At 42.3% G+C, this 21,153-nt stretch overlaps 1 protein-coding gene across 1 annotated transcript; it reads left to right on the top strand.

The window, feature by feature from the left end:
* Window positions 1–1,411: 1,411 nt before the first annotated feature.
* Window positions 1,412–21,055, top strand: LOC113875769 (chemokine-like factor). The gene is made up of 4 exons (XM_027514455.1): window positions 1,412–1,624; window positions 12,641–12,799; window positions 17,378–17,473; window positions 20,914–21,055. The coding sequence occupies exons 1-4, from the start codon at window positions 1,547–1,549 to the stop codon at window positions 21,028–21,030; spliced, it is 450 nt and encodes a 149-aa protein (XP_027370256.1). The 5' UTR covers window positions 1,412–1,546; the 3' UTR covers window positions 21,031–21,055.
* The last annotated feature ends 98 nt before the right edge of the window (window positions 21,056–21,153 follow it).

The following is a 21,153-nucleotide window of genomic DNA, read 5'->3' as shown; positions in this document are numbered from 1 at the left end:
CTCATCTCATTTCACCCTCCTGGCAGCCTGGAAATCTCCCCGCCAAACAGAGGCTGGCAGAATGAACCCATGATTTGGCAAGATTCGGGGCTTGGGTGGCCAATAACACCAGCGACTGGTTTGTTAATTAACTATTGAAAGTAGAAGTCGCTCAGTCGTGTCCGACTCTTTGCCACCCCATGGACTACACATGAAATTCTCCAGGCCAGAATAATGAGTGGGTAGCTTTTCCCTTCTTAGGGGATCTTACCAACCCAGGAATCGAACCCAGGTCTCCCGTATTGCAGGCGGATTCTTAACAGCTGAGCCACAAGGGAATCCCTAATTAACTGTTGGAGGTTGCTTAACTGAGCATCTGTTGTATCCAGGAACCAGTGACAACTCACACGCTGTTATTTATTCTTCCCAACAAGCTAGGTGCTGTCACTCCCATTCTCCCAGCCGAGCTGATCCTTGGAAACAGGTAACTTTTAAAAAGTAAACCGAAGCATTCATTAAGGGGTGGAGCTGAAATTCAAGCCCATCTATCTTGCTTCACAGCCAGCGCTGTTTTCTCTGAACTTTGACATTTCCAGGATCCGGACTGTAATATGCTAGATCCTTCTGGAAGCTATTAAAAAACTAGACAACAGGACCCAAAGGACTCGCTTATGCTAAGCCCCACTCACCAACCAAGACTTAATTATAGTTTTGGCTCTCCAGTCAATCAGGCATCATCTGATCAGCACTAGTTAAATCTGCGGTCCCCATCCTTTTTTGGCACCTGGGACTGGTTTTGTTGAAGACCTCCCCCCCACCCCGCCCCGGGGGAGGAAGGGAAGGAGACGGTTTCAGGATAATTGAAGTGCGTTACACTTATTTTTTACTTTATTTGTATTATTGTAATATTGTGCACTTTATTTGTATTATTATGACATCTGCCTCACCTCAGATTAAATCATCAGGCATTAGATCCCAGAGGCTGGGAACCTCTGAGTTAGGTAACCTAATAAACCACCTGCCATCCCCTAGGAAAGTAATCTTGCAATAACCAATTTCCTTGTTGCCGCTCCCTTCTGCCTTTAAGTCTTTGATTTTGTACACCTCTTCAGAGCGCCTTTCTGTTAGACTGGATCGCCGCCCTATTTGAATCATTTTTTTTGTTGTTCAAATAAAATCTTAAAAATTTTAATATGGCTGTTTATCTTTTATCAAATGTACAATCAATATGTGGTCGTCTGGACAGACAACTAGGGAGTGGAGAGAAGTTGGCCTTCGTAGCTCCCCTGTAGGTTAGCGGAAACGCAGAGTGCGAACTGAACCCGGCTTTCCGGCTTTCCAGCTTTCCGGCTTTCCGCAGAACGGGAGCCTGTGGCAGGGAGTGGGGGACCTGGCGTGCACCCAAGTGCCGCTGCAGTAACTTGCGCATGCACGCGCCAGGGCGGGAAGCCTAGAAGCGCTGCACGTGGCCGGGGTGGCCGTTGCAGACTTGGCGCAGGGCCTGGCAGAGAGGTGCGCTGAATAGGGGGACCCGCGGGAAAGTGCTGCTGCTGGGTCTGCAGGGGAAATGCAGACCCTGAAACCGAAACCAAAGGCTCGCCCCTTCTGCTTAAGCGTGAAAGGCCACGTGAAGCTGCTGCGATTGGTGAGGGCTGGGCCGGAGGACTGGGGGGCGGAGTCCCAGCTCACTCCCCTGCTGGGAGATAAAGCTACCGAGTAAGAAGCTTCTGCTCCCTTCTCTCCTCTCTCGACTTTGTTTCTATCAAGGCCTTCTTAAAGGGAAGGCATTTCGCCTTACACCCTGGGGGCGAAAGTGAAAGTCGCTCAGTCGTGTCCTGCTCTTTGCGACTCCATGGGCGGCATAGTCCATGGAATTCTCCAGGTCAGAATACTGGAGTGGGTGGCCTTTCCCTTCTCCAGGGGATCTTTCCGACCCAGGGATCGAACCCAGGTCTCCCATATTGCAGGCGGATTCTTTACCAGCTGAACCACAAGGGAAGGGTAGAAGGAGAGAAATAGGACAACTGTCGTCTTCATCAGGGACTTTCTGTACCCAGTAGTAGTAGCAAGGGTTAGTCGCTCAGTCATGTCCCACTCTTTGAGACCCCATGGACTGTAGCCCGCCAGGCTCCTCGGCCCATGGGATTCTCTAGGCAAGCGTACTGGAAGTGGGTTGCCATGCCCTTCTCCAGAGAATCTTTCCTGGTAGCTCAGACGGAAAAGGATCTGCCTGCAATGCAGAAGACCCGGGCTCGATCCCTGGGTCGGGAAGATCCCCTGGAGAAGGGCAAGACTACCCACTCCAGTATGCTTGCCTGGAGAATCCCATGGACAGAGGACTGTGGCAGGCTACAATCCATGGGGTCTCAAAGAGTTGAACACAACTAAGCGACTGACACTTCACAGACCCACTCATAAAGCAAGCTCTGCACACCTGCATGAATGGCCTACACTTGGACCCCCAAACCAGTTACCCAGGTTACCATGTGAGGCTGCTGCAGTTGTACCATTCAGACGCCAATGAGATTAAAACCAAAAACAAAAAAATGCACTGAGGTGTTTCGGAGAATGCTGTGTTTACTTACTATAACTCACAAGTTTTTTGTTTTTGTTTTTCCCAAGCTTTATTGAGACATTTCATATATGATAAAACTTACTGATTTAAAGGGTACAACTAAATGTTTTTAGTACACTCATAGGTGTGTAGTGATATCTCACTGTGTTTTTTTAATCAATTTATTTTTTAATTGAAGGATAATTGCTTTACAGAATTTTGTTGTTTTCTGTCAAACCTCAACATGAATCAGTCATCAGTTCAGTTCAGTTTAGTTCAATCGCTCAGTCGTGTCCGACTCTGCGACCCCATGAACTGCAGCACGCCAGGCCTCCCTGTCCATCACCAACTCCCAGAGTTCACTCAAACTCATGACTCATGTTCATCGAGTCGGTAATGCCATCCAGCCATCTCATCTTCTGTCATCCCCTTCTCCTCCTGCCCACAATCCCTCCCAGCATCAGGGTCTTTTCCAATGAGTCAACTCTTCGCATGAGGTGGCCAAAGTATTGGAGTTTCAGCTTTAGCATCGGTCCTTCCAATGAACACCCAGGACTGATCTCCTTTATGATGGATTGGTTGGATCTCCTTGCAGTCCAAGGGACTCTCAAGAGTATTCTCCAACACCACAGTTCAAAAGCATCAATTCTTCCGCGCTCAGCTTTCTTCACAGTCCAACTCTCACATCCATACATGACCACTGGAAAAACCATAGCCTTGATTAGATGGACCTTTGTTGGCAAAGTAATATCTCTGCTTTTGAATATGCTGTCTAGGTTGGTCATAACTTTCCTTCCAGGGAGTAAGCATCTTTTAATTTCATGGCTGCAGTCACCATCTGCAGTGATTTTGGAGCCCAAAAAAATAAAGTCTGACACTGTTTCTACTGTTTCCCCATCTATTTCCCATGAAGTGATGGGACTAGATGCCATGATCTTCGTTTTCTGAATGTTGAGCTTTAAGCCAACTTTTTCACTCTCCTCTTTCACTTTCATCAAGAGGCTTTTGAGTTCCTCTTCACTTTCTGCCTGTATACATACATCCTTCCTCCCTTTTGAACCTCCCTCTCATCTCCATCCCCATCTCACCCCTCTAAAACGGATACAGAGCCCCTGTTTGAGTTTCCTGAGCCATACAGCAAATTCCCATTGGCTATGTACTTTACATATGATAATGTAAGTTTCCATGCTACTCTTTCCATACATCTCACCCTCTCCTCCCCTCTCCCCATGTCCATAAGTCTATTCTCTATGTCTGTTTCTCCACTGCTGCCCTGTAAATAAATTCTTCAGTACCATTTTTCTAGATTCCGTATATATGTGTCAGAATACGATATTTCCTTTCTCTTTCTGACTTACCTCTGTATAATAGGCTCTGGGTTCATCCACCTCATTAGAACTGACTCAAATGTGTTCCTTTTTATGGTTGAGTAATATTCCATTGTGCATATGTACCACAACTTCTTTATCCATTCATCTGTCGATAGACATCTAGGTTGCTTCCATGTTCTAGCTATTGTAAATAGTGCTGCAATGAACAATGGGATACATGTGTCTTTTTCAATTTTGGTTTCCTCAGGATATATGCCTAGGATTGGGATTGCTGGGTCATATGGTGGTTTTATTCCTAGTTTTTTAAGGAATCTCCATACCATCTTCCATAGTGGCTGTATCAATTTAAATTCCCACCAACAGTGCAAAAGTGTTCCCTTTTCTCCACACCCTCTCCAGAATTTATTGTTTGTAGATTTTTTTATGATGGCAGTTCTGACTGGTGTGAGGTGATATCTCATTGTAGTTTTGATTGGCATTTCTCTAATAATGCACAACATTGAGCATCTTTTCATGTGTTTGTTAGACAGCTGTATGTCTTCTTTGGAGAAATGTCTGTTTAGGTCTTTTCCCCACTTTTTGATTGGGTTGTTTTTCTGGTATTGAGTTGTATGAGCTGCTTGTATATTTTGGAAATTAATCCTTTGTCAGTTGTTTCATTTGCTATTATTTTCTCCCATTCTGAGGATTGTCTTTTCGCCTTTCTCATAGTTTTCTTTGCTGTATAAAAGCTTTTAAGTTTATTCAGGTCCCACTTGTTTGCTTTTGTTTTTATTTCCATTAACCTAGGAGGTGGGTCATAGAGGATCTTGCTTTGGTTTATGTCATCGAGTGTTCTGCCTATGTTTTCCTCTAAGAGTTTTATAGTTTCTGGTCTTACATTTAGGTCTTTAATCCATTTTGAGTTTATCTTTGTGTATGGTGTTAGGAAGTGTTCTAATTTCATTCTTTTACATGTAGCTGTCCAGTTTTCCCAGCAACATTTATTGAAGAGGCTGTCTTTGCCCCATTGTATATTCTTGCCTCTTTTGTCAAAAATAAGGTACTCATAGGTGCATGGGTTTATTTTTTGGCTTTCTATCTTGTTCCATTAGTCTATATTTCTGTTTTTGTGCCAGTACCATACTGTCTTGATGACTGTAGCTTTGTAGTATAATCTGAAGTTAGGAAGGTTGATTCCTCTAGCTCCATTCTTCTTTTTCAAGACTGCTTTGGCTATTTGGGGTCTTTTGTGTTTCCGTACGAATTGTGAAATTTTTTGTTCTAGATCTGTGAAAAATGCCATTGGTAATTTGATAGGGATCTCATTGAATCTGTAGATTGCATTTGGTAGTATAGTCATTTTCACAATATTGATTCCTCCTACCCAGGAACATGGAATATCTCTCCATCTGTTTGTGTCATCTTTGATTTCTTTCATCAGTGTCTTATAATTTTCTGTGCAGAGTTCTTTAATCTCCTTAGGTAAGTTTATTCCTAGATATTTTATTCTTTTTGTTGCAATGGTGAATGGGATTGATTCTTTCATTTCTTTTTCAGATTTTTCATTGTTAGTATATAGAAATGCAAGTGATTTCTATGTATTGATTTTGCATCCTGCAACTTTGCTAAATTCACTGATTAGCTCTAGTAATTTTCTGACACTATCTTTAGGGTTTTCTATGTACAGTATCGTTCATCTGCAAATAGTGAGAGCTTTACTTCTTCTTTTCTGATCTGGATTCCTTTTATTTCTTTTTCTTCTCTGATTGCTGTAGCTAGGACTTCCAGAACTATGTTGAATAATAGTGGTGAAAGTGGACACCCTTGTCTTGTTCCTGATCTTAGGGGGAATGCTTTCAGTTTTTCACCATTGAGTATAATGTTTGCTGTAGGCTTATCATATATGGCCTTTACTATGTTAAGCCGGGTTCCTTCTATGCCCATTTTTTGAAGAATTTTAATCATAAATGGGTGCTGAATTTTGTCAAAGGCTTTTTCTGCGTCTATTGAGATTATCATGTGGTTTTTCTCTTTCAATTTGTTAATATGGTGTATCACATTGATTGATTTGCATATATTGAAGAATCCTTACATTCCAGGAATAAACTCAACTTGATCATGGTGTATGAGCTTTCTGATGTGCTGCTGAATTCTGTTTGCTAAAATTTTGTTGAGGATTTTTGCACCTGTGTTCATCAGTGATATTGGCCTGTAGTTTTCTTTTTTTGTGTTGTCTTTGTCTGGTTTTGGTATCAGAGTGATAGTGGCCTCATAGAATGAGTTTGGAAGTATTCCTTCCTCTGCAATTTTTTGAAAGAGTTTTAGAAGGATAGGCATTAGCTCTTCTCTAAATGTTTGATAGAATTCTCCTGTGAAGCCATCTGGACTGGGCTTTTGTTTTGGGGGAGATTTTTGATCACAGCTTCAATTTCATTGCTTGTAATTGGATTGTTCATAACTTCTATCTCTTCCTGGTTCAGTCTTGGAAGATTGAACTTTTCTAAGAATCTGTCCATTTCTTCCAGGTTATCCATTTTATTGCCATATAATTGTTCATAATAGTCTCTTATAATCCTTTGTATTTCTGCATTGCCTATTGTAACCTCTCCTTTTTCATTTCTAATTCTGTTGATTTGATTCTTCTCTCTTTTTTTCTTGATGGGTCTGCCAAAGGTTTGTCAATTTTGTTTATCTTCTCAAAGAACCAGCTTTTAGCTTTATTAATCTTTATCATTGTTTCTTTCATTTTTTTCATTTACTTCTGCTCTGATCTTTATGATTTCTTCCCTTCTAATAATTTTGAGGGTTTTTTGTTGTTCTTTTTCTAGTTGATTTAGGTGTAAAGTTAGGTTGCCTATTCAATGTTTTCCTTGTTTCTTGAGGTAGGATTGTATTGGTATAAACTTACCTCTTAGAACTGCTTTTACTGCATCCCATAGGGTTTGAGTTGTTGTATTTTCATTATCATTTGTTTCTAGCAGGTTTTTTATTTCCCTTTTGATTTCTTCAGTAACCTGTTGGTTATTTAGAAACGTTGTTTAATCTTCATGTGCTTGTGTTTTTTACAGTATAACTCACAAGTTTTGATCTGAGTGAGCTCAAGGCTGATAGAGCCCAGAGCAAGGACAGTGGAACTGTGCATTTCCGGGGTGTCAGACCTTCCAAGACATTGCAGCCAGTTATGGATAGAGGTTTGGGAGAGAATGGACTGTTATTTGGAGGATGGTGACCTGGCTAGTTAGAGAAGTGGAGATTATCATAGGAGAGTATGTTGAAGAATTTTAAGAAAAGGGGAAGGAAAAAAAATAATTCTTAAATTTTAAAGAGGTGACCTATAAGAAGAGGGGATAGAAAGTTAAAACTTACAAAGAAACAGCCCCGCTTAATAAGAGAAAGAGTTTTCTATTGGGAAAGTGCCAAAATAAGTGGCCACTTGGGAAGGCAGTACATTCCCAGACAGAAGAGGTACGAGGTGCAGGCAAGTACCTGGTGAGCCTGTTGTAATGGCACCTCAAACTCCAGGTGAGTGGGCAGGACAAACTGCATGCACAGCCCTTCTACACCAAAGTCTGTGATTCTGAAAAATATAACATACTGCAAGTCAGAAGGCCGAAGGGAGGTTTAGAAAACTACTCGAGTTCAAAGGGCTTCCCTGGTGGCTCAGAATCCCTCGAAAAGAATCTGCCTGCAGTGCAGGAGACCTGGGTTCGATCCCTGGGTAAGGAAGATCCCCTGGTAAAGGAAATGGCAACCTACTCCAGTATTCTTGCCTGGAGAATTCCACAGACAGAGGAACCTGGCTACAATCCACAGGGTTGAAAAGAGTCAGACATGACTGGGTGACTAACACACTTTCACTTCAAAGAACAGAGAAATTCCTTTGGGTTGGGAGTAAATAATCAGGAAAGAAGTGACTGGAAGGTCTGGGGTTCTGAAAGCTCTGGAACACTGGAGTTGAAACAGAATTTTGTGAGAAAGTTTTGATTTTTGACATACGAATTTCCTCCACAAACATTTTGAATATTTCCTGTCTTCTCAGCCCTGAGTTAGGACTTGAAACAACAGACATCCAAGACAAAAGTCCCTGACTCATGGGGTCCTTCAGTTTAGACAGAGTCAGACACACAAGCAGATAGTTTTGGTTTGATAAGATGAAATTAGGGCACAGAATGAGGCATTTAATCAAGGAGGTATCAGGAAGCTTCCTAGGGGGACATGGGTAGGGTTTAAGGGACAGTCACCTGAGTAAAGGCTTGGAGGCAAAAAAAAAAAAAAGCATGATTTATAAGAATCCATAACAAGTTGAGTGCTACCTTATTTTTTTCCATTCAACAATATTTATTGAAAGCCTGCCATGTGCGAGGCACTGTTTCTGGCTCTTGGGAAGTATCAGGGAACAAAGCAAAGATCCTTGTACTCATGGAGTTTATGTATTGGGGTGGGAGGGAGGGAAAAAAAGCAACAAACAGAAAAAATAAATAAATGGTGTACTATTCTAGAAGGGGGTAGGTGCTATGGAACAAGGGAAAACTAAAGCCAGGTAAGAGAGTGCAAGAGAAGGAAGTGTTGGAGAGGACGGTTGCAGGTTGCAAGACTAGAATGGTCAGATTAGGCCCTGTTGAGATGACTTCTGAGTGAAGCGTTAAGTGAGATGAGAGAGTTAACTATGAATACATTGGGTTAGCCAAAAAGATTGCTCATTTTTTTCCATAAGATGTTACAGAAAACCCCAAACAAATTTTTGGCCAACCCAAGATGAAGGAAGATGTGTTTTAGGCAAAGGAACGCCTAGTACAACGGCCCTACGGCAGGAATGTACCTGAAGTGTTCAAGGAGAAGCGAGAAAACCAGTGGAGTGGGGGTGGAGTGACATGGGGACAGTGGGAGATGAAGGTTTTGAATAAAGTTTTATATGATCTGACTAACATTTTAAAAAGTGCACCAGCTGCTATGGTGACAGTAGACTGGGGGCTGGGGGTTTGGGGGACGGGAGGATTCCTGCAGAGGCAAGGGTAGAAAAAAAGATGATCAGTTAGAGCTATTGCAGTAATCTGGGCAAGAGATGACTGTGGCTCAGACCAGGCCTCTAGCAGACTAGGTTATAAGAAATGGTCACATTTGGGATATATGTTGAAAGTAGCCCCAACAAGATTTGCTGATGAACCAGGTGTGGTATGAAAAAGAGAGAGGAGTCCGAGATCCCACCAAAGTTTTTGGCCTAAGCAGCTGGAAGAATGGAACTGCCATCCACTGAAAGCCTGTGGTCTGTAAAGCAGATGTAGCCAGAAAAACAGAAGCTCAACTTTGGATTTCACTGTTAGAGATGTCTATTAGACATTCAAGTGGAAATACTGAATAGGCATTTGGATTGTAGGAGAGATTGGCACTGCAGAAATGTGTGCTAAGTCCCTTCAGTCATGTCCGACTCTGTGCAACCCTATGGACTGTAGCCCACCAGGCTCCTCCGTCCATGGGATTCTCCAGGCACGAATATTAGAGTGGGTAGCCGTGTTTTCCTCCATGGGATCTTCCCGACTCAGGGATCGAACCCAAATCTCCTGCAACTCCTGCATTGCAGGCATATTCTTTATCACTGAGCCACCAGGAAGCCACTGCAGAAATAGAGGTATTTAAAATCACAAGATTGATGAGATCATCAGGAGGTGATTGTACATAGAGTGGAGAAGAGGACCATGGATTGAGCCCTGGAACACTTTAACATTAAGAGGTTGGGGAGAGAAGGAAGAACCAGCAAAGAAGAATGAAAGTGAAAGTTGCTGAATCATGTCCGATTCTTTGTGACCCCATGGACTGTAGCCTGCCAGGCTCCTCTGTCCATAGAACTCTCCAGACCAGAATACTGGAGTGGGAAGCCATTCCCTTCCCAGGTGATTTTCCCAACCTGGGGATCAAACCCAGGTCTCCTGCATTGCAGGCAGATTCTTTACTATCTGAGCCACCAGAGAAAACCAAAGAAGAATGAGAGAGAGAGCAATTAGGGAAGTGAGAGGAACCAAGAGTACGGTGTCCTAGAAGCCAAATGAAGAAAATTCTCAAGAGAATGATCAACTGTGACAAATACTGATGACAGTTCAAATAAGATGAGGACTGAGAATTGAACACTGGAATTATCCTGTAGATAAATTGTTAACAGCTCTTTGCTAAAGTAGACAGGAGCTGAGTCATGGAAGATTTGGACCCCATGGTGAAGGGAGGCTCTATTCTGAAAACCATGGGGAGCCACGGAAGGGTTTTAAACAGGTGGAGCGTTGCACAGATCTTCATCTTAGAAATTTCACTGTAGTACCTTTGTCAGGTTAGTTCAAGGAAAAGATACTGAAGAGCAGTAATTGGAGTGACTAAGTGGATTCCCAAAATGTTTAGGCATTAAGTCAGCAGGACCTGATGACTGGTCTGTTGTGGGCAGTGAGTTGGAGCAGTGATCTTAGGTTTCCAGGGCAGGTGAAAAGATAGCTGGTCGCATCACCAATTAAGATAGTGAATACAGGAGCAAGGGACAAGGTGACATCAGTTTTGCCCACGGGGAACTGAAGATTCCTGTAGGTTATTCAGATGTTCTAAATGGCTGTTTATGTGTGAGATGTTGAAGATACACCTGGGATAGAGACTCAGATTTGTTGAGCGGGTTGTGGATAGAATCTAAACAAATGTCAGGATTTTAAAGTGATGCGTAAAAGGAAAGCCCACCAAGGCTGAATAGTTTCAGAGGAATAAGAACTCAAAGAGGTGACATGGGAGTCAAGGAGTAGAAAAGTAGGAAAAAGCCAATAGCAAGTAAGTCATGGGGGTCCAGTAACATAAGGATTGAAAAATGTTTGTTAAATTTAGTAATTTTGAAATCATTGATGATCTTGGCAAAAGCAGTCTACATAGAGAGATGAAATGTTTGAGATATTAGTGAAATGTTGAAAAATTAACTGAAAACGAAGGCCAGGAGACAGGAAAATTATAAGAGCTGTAAGTATGAATTGGGGGAGAACCCAGGGTGATTGAAATCATGGGAAATGTGCCCAATTCTGAGGTTACAGATGATGCGGACTGAAAAAGTGACCCTTGATTTCATAACCCATGAACTCAAGACCTTATTTGGTTCAGTAGAGTAAATGAAGTGATTTGAGATATGTTGCTGATAGTAATTATATTAATTATAAAGAACACATTATTTAGTAACTAGTTACATTTACTGTAAAAAAAACTGACCAATTTAGAAGTTTCAAAGTAAGCTACTTTTACACTAACAAAGTAACTGATAGAATTATAAATAAGTAGCCTACACAGATCCAAGGTTAAAAAGAGAATGTGGATGCTGACAGATTGATCATAAAAGTCTAGTCAGCAAAGACTCCTGCCAAAATCATTTTCCAAGTACACAGAGACTTCGGATAAAGCTGTATCTCCTGTAAGAACATCACAACATCAACAGACTCTCAGGGACTGACCAGCTTATTTTTTCCTTTAAGTCACTTATCATTTCTCTTTTCTATATCTTCATTTGGAAATGAGGAAATTAGATTAATTATCTTGGGTTTTTTTTCACTTACGTTTTTGTTCATTCTGATTGCATTATGTTTAGATAAGAGAAAATATGTTAAAAAGTGATGTATCAGATTTTTTTTTCCCTTTTCTTCTCCAAAGGGTTCTTCAGAGAATTGTTTTTCTCTGACACTTTGTTTTAAACTTTCCTTCCCAGTATTTTTCTTTAAAAAAAAATCATTTTTATTTTTGACTGTGCTGGGTGTTCGTCGCCACATGAGCTTTTCTCTAGTTTCGGCAAGCAGGGACTACTCTCTAGGTGCAGTGCACAGGCTTCTCACTGTGGCGGCTTCTCCTGTTGCAGGGCACGGGCTCTAGAGCTCGTGGGCTTCAGAAGTTATAGCACGTGGGCTCAGCAGCTGTGGCTCCCGGGCTCTAGAGCACAGGCTCAATAGTTGTGGTGCTCAGGCTTAGTTGCTCCGTAGCATGTCGGATCCTCCCAGACCAGGGATCAAACCTGTATCTTCTGCATTGGTAGATGGATTCTTCACCACTTAGCCACCAGAGAAGCACCCCCAGTGTTTTTCATAGCAACATTCTAAGTTTAAATTTGACGGTAGAGTCCAGATTTTTGTTACAAGTTAAGGAGTGATGAAGAGGATAAGGAATTATAACAGCCAGTACACAGGCTTTTTTTGAGAAGCATTATAGGGAGAAGTAGAAAAATGGGAATTTCTGTGGGGAGCAGATGAAAGGAAGGGGTGTGTATGTTTTAAGAGAAGATAACTTAGAGACTTCCCTGGCAGTCCAGTGGCTAAGGCTCCATGCTCCTAATGCAGGTGACCCGGTTTCATTCCCTGGGCAGGGAACTAGATCCCACATGCAGCGAGTAAGACTCAGCACAGCCAAATAAATAAATAAATATTGTTTAAAAAGAGAGAGAGAAGATAACTTAGATATGTTGATAAGATGATGAGGAAAGGAGCTAGGGCAGGAGGAGAGAGTGAAGGTGTGAGAGGGAAACCGAGCTACTTAGTGGGAAAAGATCAAGGGCATGGCTGTGGGAAGTGATGGCATTAGGCATACAAGTGGAGAAATTAATTAAACAAAACAGGAAGGGATACCTAGTTCTCTTTAAATGAGAAGAGAAGTTGACACCCGTACATTTCAGTCTGCCTCGTTTAGATGTGTGTGTGTATAAAGAAGAAACCCGTTTATTTTGACATTTTAGAATCGATCATTTTTACAGCTTAAACTTGTTCAATCATCACTGAAGAGGTCGTGTTTTTTTCCCCTCTAGGCACTAGCTGCGACATCTATGACCCTTTTCATCCTAGCACAAGCGCCAGAGCCGTACATTGTCGTCACTGGATTTGAAGTCGCTTCTACTTTCTTTTTCATACTTTTATATATACTCAGACTTGATCGATTAATTAGCTGTTTATTTTGGCCTTTACTTGTAAGTGTTCAGTTTCGTTGTTAACTACTTTTTCCTGCCATAGAGAGACATTTTAATAAACTCTGTTGTTTTTCGTAAACCTTTAAGGAATCTCTAACAGGCTTAGGAAGGAGGATCTCTATCCACTGCTAATGTGCTCTGGGGAGATCCTCAGCGAACCAGAGCAACCGCTGAGCATGGATTCTCCTCGGAGCTCCATCTATTGGTAGATAACGGCTGATGTTTCTGTTAGGGAAATTCACTTAGGGGTAGATCATCAAAATAAATTTAAATTTAAGATCATGGTCAAATAAAGTCATAGCGCATTCTTAATCTTTACCTCCCTTTGAAGTTCATGTTGATATGACCTCAAAATTAGGGAACAGAGACGGAGCCAGATACACAAGTATCTACATCTTACATATCCCTGATCACTAAATGGAAAATCAAAATAATTTAGAGGCTGAATAAAGCACAATGTTATCTTACTTTAAAATGTCTGTCATTATTGATGATAAATAATTTTTAACTCATCTTGTAGAACCTTATTCAGTAGCATAGGGACTTTACCTGTCATACTCACAGCTTTAGGAACAGCTGCCCAGTGGAGTGCCCAAATGGTCCAGAAACTCTTGAAATAGGCAATTGAAGATATTAGCTAAGATTCTTGGCCTGTCAGCCTGGACCATAAGCTGGTTCTAGGAAAACCGGAGCAACTTCACACTCCTTTTTCAAGTCTTAGCCCCAGAATCTTGTGTCCTTAGGTCTCCTTTCTGAGACCTGTGCTGGCTTTCCACCCTTTGGCCAGACAGGTAGCTGCACTGGTCTCATCCTTTTGAGTTCCAGAGCACTCGTATCCAAGCTGATAACCCTGTATTAGAGGACTTGCCTGGTGGCTCAGCAGGTAAAGAATCCTCCTGCAATGCAGGTGACCCAAGAGCCTCGGCTTCAATCCCTGGGTCAGAGGAAGATCCCCTGGAGTAGGAAATGGCAACCCACTCCAGTATGCTTGCCTGGAAAACCCCATGGACAGAGGAGCCTGGTGGGCTATAGTCCATGGGGTCGCCGGGAACTGGACACTGAGCAACTAACACTTCACTTCAACCTGTATTAAGGAAGAGAGGACTTTAGAGCTATTCTCAAACCATAAACATGCCTTAAGGTGGCACCTTCTGGAACCACTTTTGAAAGCCAATGATAAGCATTTCAGGCTAATCACAAGCTGAGAAAGTCCCCAAAGTGGAGAGCTGGGGGAAGGATAGGATCTCTGAGGCATCTCTCCACTGTGGAGCTGGACCTGACTGCAGTAAGGTCTGGACAGGAGATGACAAAGCCTTCCTTAGGTGGTCCTGTAACATCATTTAGTGGCAGAAAGGACTCAGCTAAATTATCCCAAAGAGATGATGAACATGGTCACATCCTGTTCATCTTACACCCTAAAAGTTATATAGTGCTCTTCACACTCTGCTTTTCCAAGGTTAATAAAACTAGCACATTTTAGCATTTATTTTTTTCCCCAAACTGTAATAATCCTCGGGAGCTTCTTACATGTCCCAGTAATAAACTTGGAAAATAAATTTCACAGAATACACAGAGAGGGAGCATGGACTATGTGCAGCATACTGAAAAGTAGTCTCCAAATCTCTGAGACTCAGCCTGGGCTGATTCTGTACTCTGAGAAACGATGCTATCTGGCCAACTCAGTTATCACTCCATCATGAAACCCAGACTCCTCTCTGCTCTTGAGCCCATGAAATCATTTATTCAGCAAATATTAAGTATCTGCTAATCCCAGGTTCTATTCTAGGCTCTTTGAGAAAACAAAACACAAATCTTGCACCCAACAGACTTTCCATATAGCCAGGAAGAAAGACCGATGAGCAATTCAGTATAATATTAATAGGTGCTCCCTGGATGGTGTGGAGGTTCCCAGGAGGAGAAGGAAACCAAATCATAATAGGCTTGCCTGAGGAAAACTACACCTGAGTTGAGGCCTGGAGGATGAAAAGTAGTCAGCTGACTGATAACAGGGCTGAGCGTTCTCCCAGTACAGGGAACAATGTGTCTGTGAGGTTCTAGGTGGAGAAAAAGCTGGGCCCTCAAGGACCTGCAGGAGTTCTGAGTGGCCACAAAGCAGAGAGGGGGCAAGAGTAGAGGCTTGAGAATGGGCTGCCGTCTATGGGGTCGCACAGAGTCGGACACGACTGAAGCAACTTAGCAGCAGCAGCAGCAGCAGGAGGTCAGAGCATGCAAGAATTCGAGTGCCCTGGGTTTTAACCCAAAAGCCACTGGAAGCTTTGGGAGATTTTTAAGTAGAGTGACACAATTAGCTTATATTTGAGGAGATCGCTGGTAGCAATGTCAATAATGGCCTGAAGAGGGACAAAACCAGAGGTGAGTCTCATAGACCCCTTAAAAGTCTGTTATCATAATCCAGACATGAAAATGAGAAAGGCCTAAATCAAGGTTAAAACTGTACCTGGAGAGAAAGAGTGTTGATGAAAACTGATAGGATTGGGTAACAGAAAAAAATCAAGGAGAGCTGCCATTTAAAGAACCGTCTTAAGAGGGTAACAAGACAGGAAGTTTAGGAGGAAGAATAGGTTTATTTGAGGGGAGAGGTGGATAATGAGTTTAGCTTGAGAAATAGAAGGTTTTAGTGCCTTATGGGACATTCAGATGGAAATGTTCAGGTCTGAGGCTTAGGAGAGAAGTTAGAGCTGCAACTTTGGGGGAGTTATCACCTCATGATGGGAAAATGGCTCCTAGGGAGAGTAGAGCAAGATGAAGGCAAGACTGGGAAATATCAATGTCTGGTGTGAAAGGAAGGAGCGAATAGGCAGAGAAGGACAGGAGAGGACCCAAGCGAGACCCGTGTCCCAGAAGTCAAGAGAGGAGAGCATTTCGAGAAGAAAGGAGAGGTGACTAATGTTACAAGTAAGGCGAGAAAGCCCAGAAAAAATTTATATATATATATATATATTCACTGTATTAATAGAGGCCTCCAGTGTGGACCAGTGACAGTAAAGTGGTGGGGATAGTTAGACTGAGCAGGGAAGGAGACGGCTGTGGGCAGAGGGTCAGCACTGAGTTGAAGAAACCTGGCCAGGGACCAAGGAGGGTAACGAACAGAGCGAGGTCCCTGCAGAGTGGCCGACAGGAGCGAGGCCGGAGCACAGCTGGGGATAATGCCTGTAACATAAGCGAAGGACACCAAGACGGCAGAAGATTCCAGTTAATCTACGGGGGGTGAAGGAAGGGGGAAGGCAACCTGTCAATACTTCTATCAATGGCCACTGTCTTCACTGATTAGGAAAGGGCTTGGTCGCCTGCACAACAGGTCTGTGATGCATGTCACTGTCCCAGAGGTGTAGTACCTAGCACAGTCCATAGAGCAGGTGTCCTCTGACTGGTCCCCTCAAGTGCTCCAGCGACAGGACACACACAGTGAGGCAACCCAGGTTTTTGTGGTGATATGTAAGAACAGGCTCAAAATTTCTATGAAACCTCCATTTTTGTAATTAAATTTATAGTCTACTCCATGGCATACTGATGTTCGGTTTTTAATAGAAAAACAAGGCTTGAAACCACTATTAAGGATCACTGATATTCTGGGGCAGAAGCATCCTTCCCTCCCCACTACCCCATCCCCAGCCATTATTCTCTGCCCTTCCTAGAACATCATTTTTTATCTGAAGCCATTTATATACACTTACTCAAATTACTACCAGGAGGCCGGCTGTCTGTCTGGAGCAGAGGTGTGGTCTGTTGCCCTGAAACAGCTAAATACCCAGCAGAGAGGAGCATTAACCTAGGACAGCTAGTCTCAATATCTCCTGCAGACGAGGACTCTTTTTCTGCCTAAGTGTATCATCTACTCTTGCCCTGTCCCCGTTGAATCTCTTCCTGTTTTCCTTGTAATAACTACTTTTCTAAGTTACCAGGGTTTGGAAGATTTCTGTGTTAAATATTCCAGAATAAAGATGACTTACCTTTTCCACAGTATACATCCATTCCAAATGTAAGTTGCACCTCTTAAAGCCACAGTTCAGAAATGCTTCATTTCAAGAAATTATTACATGAATGAGCTACATCATCAGAAATGATTGCATAAGTTGGCCAGCTGTTGCATACAGATGTGTGGGAGTTTTTTTTTTTTTTTCCTGAAAATTAAGTTTATCCTGCTCCAAGTGTTATTAATTGCATTTGGAGTAACATTATAAAGTTGTTTTATGGTGTAGACCACTCCACACTTATTAAAACTAAGCATTCTGACTTCTACTTTAAACCTTCCACATAAGACATACCCAGTCCTAACCAGATGAGTTCTCTCTCCAACTACCTTTCAACAAGAAACAAGTAAGCCCTAATAAGGAATTAATGATTAGTGTGTCATACATTAAGATACCCATTAGACATAATTGTAGACCAAACACAATATACGTGTCATTTTACAATAGCAGTTTGACTTCCTAAAACTAATTTATTTAAACTAAATAAATTTGTTTTAAAAAACGGAATTTTCAAAATCTTTAGGGAGCATATTCATTCTGTTGGTGATCTTCATGCAATGCTGATCTTTCTATTCTGTGTTTTCAGGATATTATCAACTCAGTGGTAGCAGCAGTATTCATGATAGTTGTATCTGTGTTGGCACTGATCCCAGAAACCACAACATATACAGTCCTTGGAGGGGTAAGTGGAGGCTCTTTCCAGTTTCTCCCTTCAGGTTCGATCAGAATTCAAATTTACTTGAAAAATAGATAGAGGAACAGAAAACTAGATCATTTTCATCCTTGAGGCTCCTATCCCAGTACACAGTACCTCGTGGCTTAATATTTTTGTGCATGAACACATGCCCTGATTAATGTCAAGGAATACGATTTCACACTAAATTTGAAGTTAACCAAATAAAGAGGTTACTCTGTATTTCTCACAGATATACAGGGTTAGACTAAATGGAGAACCTACAGTTTAGGAATAAGTTACAATACTAAGCTCTCAGAAACCTGATATCAAGCAAAAATAACAAATGGTGGATGAATTTCATAGCTATCCCCTTTCAAGAAAATGATACATCCTGCTTGTTAAGGAAAGACACACAGTTCTGAGCTCAGTTATTTCTTGTCCAGATCCTGCTACAGATGGAATAAACATGTGTCATGTAAGGGAATGGGTGGTAGGAAGACTTGTAACAAAAGGATTATCTTGAACACTGCTTGAAGAAAAGCTAATCAGTTTAATTTGGAAGGCAAGGAGAGTCAAGTAATTTAGTTACAGTTTCATCTGATATTCTTCTGAGATTTCTTAGAGGGGGTTCAAAATCATGACTTTTCTAGGTTCCAATTTAGACAAGTGAATTAGAAAGTTCTTCTTAAATAAATCTCCCTCCAACTTCCTTATCTTTTCTTAGTATGGGCCACTTGGGAGAAGTGGCCACATATGTCAGAATCCAGTCCATGTAGTCAAAGCTATGCTTTTTCAGTAGTCATGCATAGATGTGAGAATTGGATCATTAAGAAGGCTGAGTGCCAAAGAACTGATGCTTTCAAACTGTGGTGCTGGAGAAGACTCTTGAAAATCTCTTAGACTGCAAGGAGATCAAACCAGTCAATCCTAAAGGAAATCAACCTTGAATACTCATTGGAAGGACTGATGCTGAAGCTGAATCTCCAATATTTTGGCCACCTGATGTGAAGAGCCGTCTCACTAGAAAAGACCCTGATCTTGGGAAAGATTGAAGGCAGGAGTAGAAGGTGATGACAAAGGATAAGATGGTTGGATGGCATCACCGACTCAATGGACATGAGTTTGAGCAAACTCCAGGAGATGGTGAAGGACAGGGAAGCCTGGCGTGTTGCAGTCCATGGCGTTCCAAAGAGTCAGACACGACTTAATGACTGAACAACAACAAAGGCTTTTCCACTTCACTAGGCCGAAAGCAATTTGATAAGGGATGAGAATTACCCTAGAAATGAGATAGTGCTGTAACAGCAATTTCTCCTGCTGCTGCTGCTAAGTCGCTTCAGTCGTGTCCGACTCTGTGTGACCCCATAGACGGCAGCCCACCAGGCTCCCCCGTCCCTGGGATTCTCCAGGCAAGAACACTGGAGTGGGTTGCCATTTCCTTCTCCAATGCATGAAAGTGAAAAGTGAAAGTGAAGTCGCTCAGTCGTGTCCGACTCTTAGCGACCCCATGGACTGCAGCCTACCAGGCTCCTCTGCCCATGAGATTTTCCAGGCAAAAGTACTGGAGTGGGGTGCCATCGCCTTCTCCGAGCAATTTCTCCTAGCTATCTTTAAAGATTGTTTTATCCCTCAACTTGGGAGAAAGAAGGAGGAGGCACAGAATTTACTTTCATTTCCTCATTAATTCATTGATTCATTCTTTAAGTGCACTTTGGTAGGTGCTGACAAAGTATAGAGCCATAAGCCACAAGTGGCTGAGCACTGGAAATGTGGCTGATCTGAACTGAGATGAGCTGCACATGTAAAATACACATTGGATTTCAAAGACTTACTACTCCCCCCAGAGAATGTCAAATATTTCACTTATAATTTTATTATAATATGGATATGTTGAAATTATATTATTTTGGATATATCAGGCTGCTGCTGCTGCTGCTAAGTCACATCAGTTGTGTCCGACTCTGTGCGACCCCATAGACGACAGCCCACCAGGCTCCTCTGTCCCTGGGATTCTCCAGGCAAGAATACTGGAGTAGGTTGCCATTTCCTTCTCCTATATCAGGCTAAATAAAATATATTATTAAAATTAATTTCACTTGTTTTTTCTTTACTTTTTAATGTGGAAATTAGAAATTTTTAGATCAATTATGTGGTTTACATTGGTAACTCGTATTTCTTTTGGATGTCTCTGGACTTAAATGTGACCCCTAACCTCAAGTTGCTTAAAGCCTAATACAGGAGACAAAAGTGCAAACAGCTGTATTTAAGTTGTTGGTGGAATACTATGGACACAAGAAAAAGGAAGCAGCTACCTCTCTCTGGCAGGCTTCCCAGGTGGCTCAGTGATAAAGAATACACCTGCCAATGTAGGAGACTCAAGTTCCATCTTTGGGTCAGGAAGATCCCCTGGAGAAGGAAATGGCAACTCATTCCATTATTTTTCCCTGGAAAATTCCATAGACAGAAGAGCCCAGTGGGTTACAGTCCATGGGGTCACAAAAGTCTGACATGACACAGCAACTAAGCAACAGCAGCGGGGCCTCTCTCTGGAATCACAGTTTGCCAGGAATAAAGGGGAAGAGAGGCAGATGCTTACTGGTGGCGGAACCAGCAGCATGCTGTAGCAGAGTCATGAAAGCATCTATAGTAAGTGTTGGGTTGGCCAACCGGTTGGTTCAGGTTTTCCTGTGACATCTTATGGAAGAACCCGAATGACTTTTTTGGGCAACCAAATACTTAGCATGGTCAGAACCTAGGAAGCTGTGTTTGAGATTCAGGATGGGAAAGGGACAGAGTCTGAAGCCAGACCTCCTGGGCAGTTGGATGGAGCCGGTGATAGCACTGACAGCCCTTTCTGCAGCCCGGGTGCCAGTTCTCAGATAGCCATCAGAGAACCTAAAGACCATGTTCCAGTTAATTCCCTTTGCTCAGTTTTTCCTGAGGCTTATTTAGAATCTCACCCCCTATACGGATGTGGCCCAGCCTTGGAGAGGTCACTTTGGATCATCTCATCACTCCAGTTCTCCGAAGTTCTTATCACAGCTTAAATCTTGAGCTGATGGTAACCCTGATTTTTTCTCTGGTACAGTTTGCAATAGAAAAATGGAACAGTTGAACACTGGGTATAGAAATGTTGATTAGTAACTAAATATTATCAGTAGGGCTTTAAACAGTAATATCGGGGAGCAAGAGATCCAGACAAGTATTTGCTTCAGAGCCCACACCACTTCAGTTTTGGTTTCTGCTCACTTAAATGATCTTTCCCTTTCTCTAGGAAGGTACTGGGGAAACTTGAGAATGCAAATAAAATGATCTCTGAAATCTCTTCCCATTCTAGTATTAGATGACAGCATAGGGAACCCTAACAGGAGAGAAAGCTAGCAGGCAGACCACTTAAAACCTGTGTGACCGTGGCCACAAGCAGTGACACTGCGTCTCTGTTTCAGGTGTTTGGACTCGCGGCCTCGGTGTTCTGTATTGCCGATGGGGCACTTATTTACCGGAAGCTGCTGTTTAATCCAGGTGGTCCTTATCAGAAAACTGATGCTCATGACAAACTATGAGTTTTGTAAATTTATATTCTTTTTAGTCGATGCTAAAGTATTAAACATATCTCTTTTTCTAACACACACTTTCTGCAGTTCTCATTTTCATCTCAATATGGGAGCTGGAAGAAGAGATTTAGG

Source organism: Bos indicus x Bos taurus, chromosome 18, assembly GCF_003369695.1.
Source record: "Bos indicus x Bos taurus breed Angus x Brahman F1 hybrid chromosome 18, Bos_hybrid_MaternalHap_v2.0, whole genome shotgun sequence".
Taxonomy (NCBI): domain Eukaryota; kingdom Metazoa; phylum Chordata; class Mammalia; order Artiodactyla; family Bovidae; genus Bos; species Bos indicus x Bos taurus.
The sequence above is the reverse complement of the archived record's forward strand: the minus strand, read 5'-3'. Positions and strand labels throughout refer to the sequence as shown.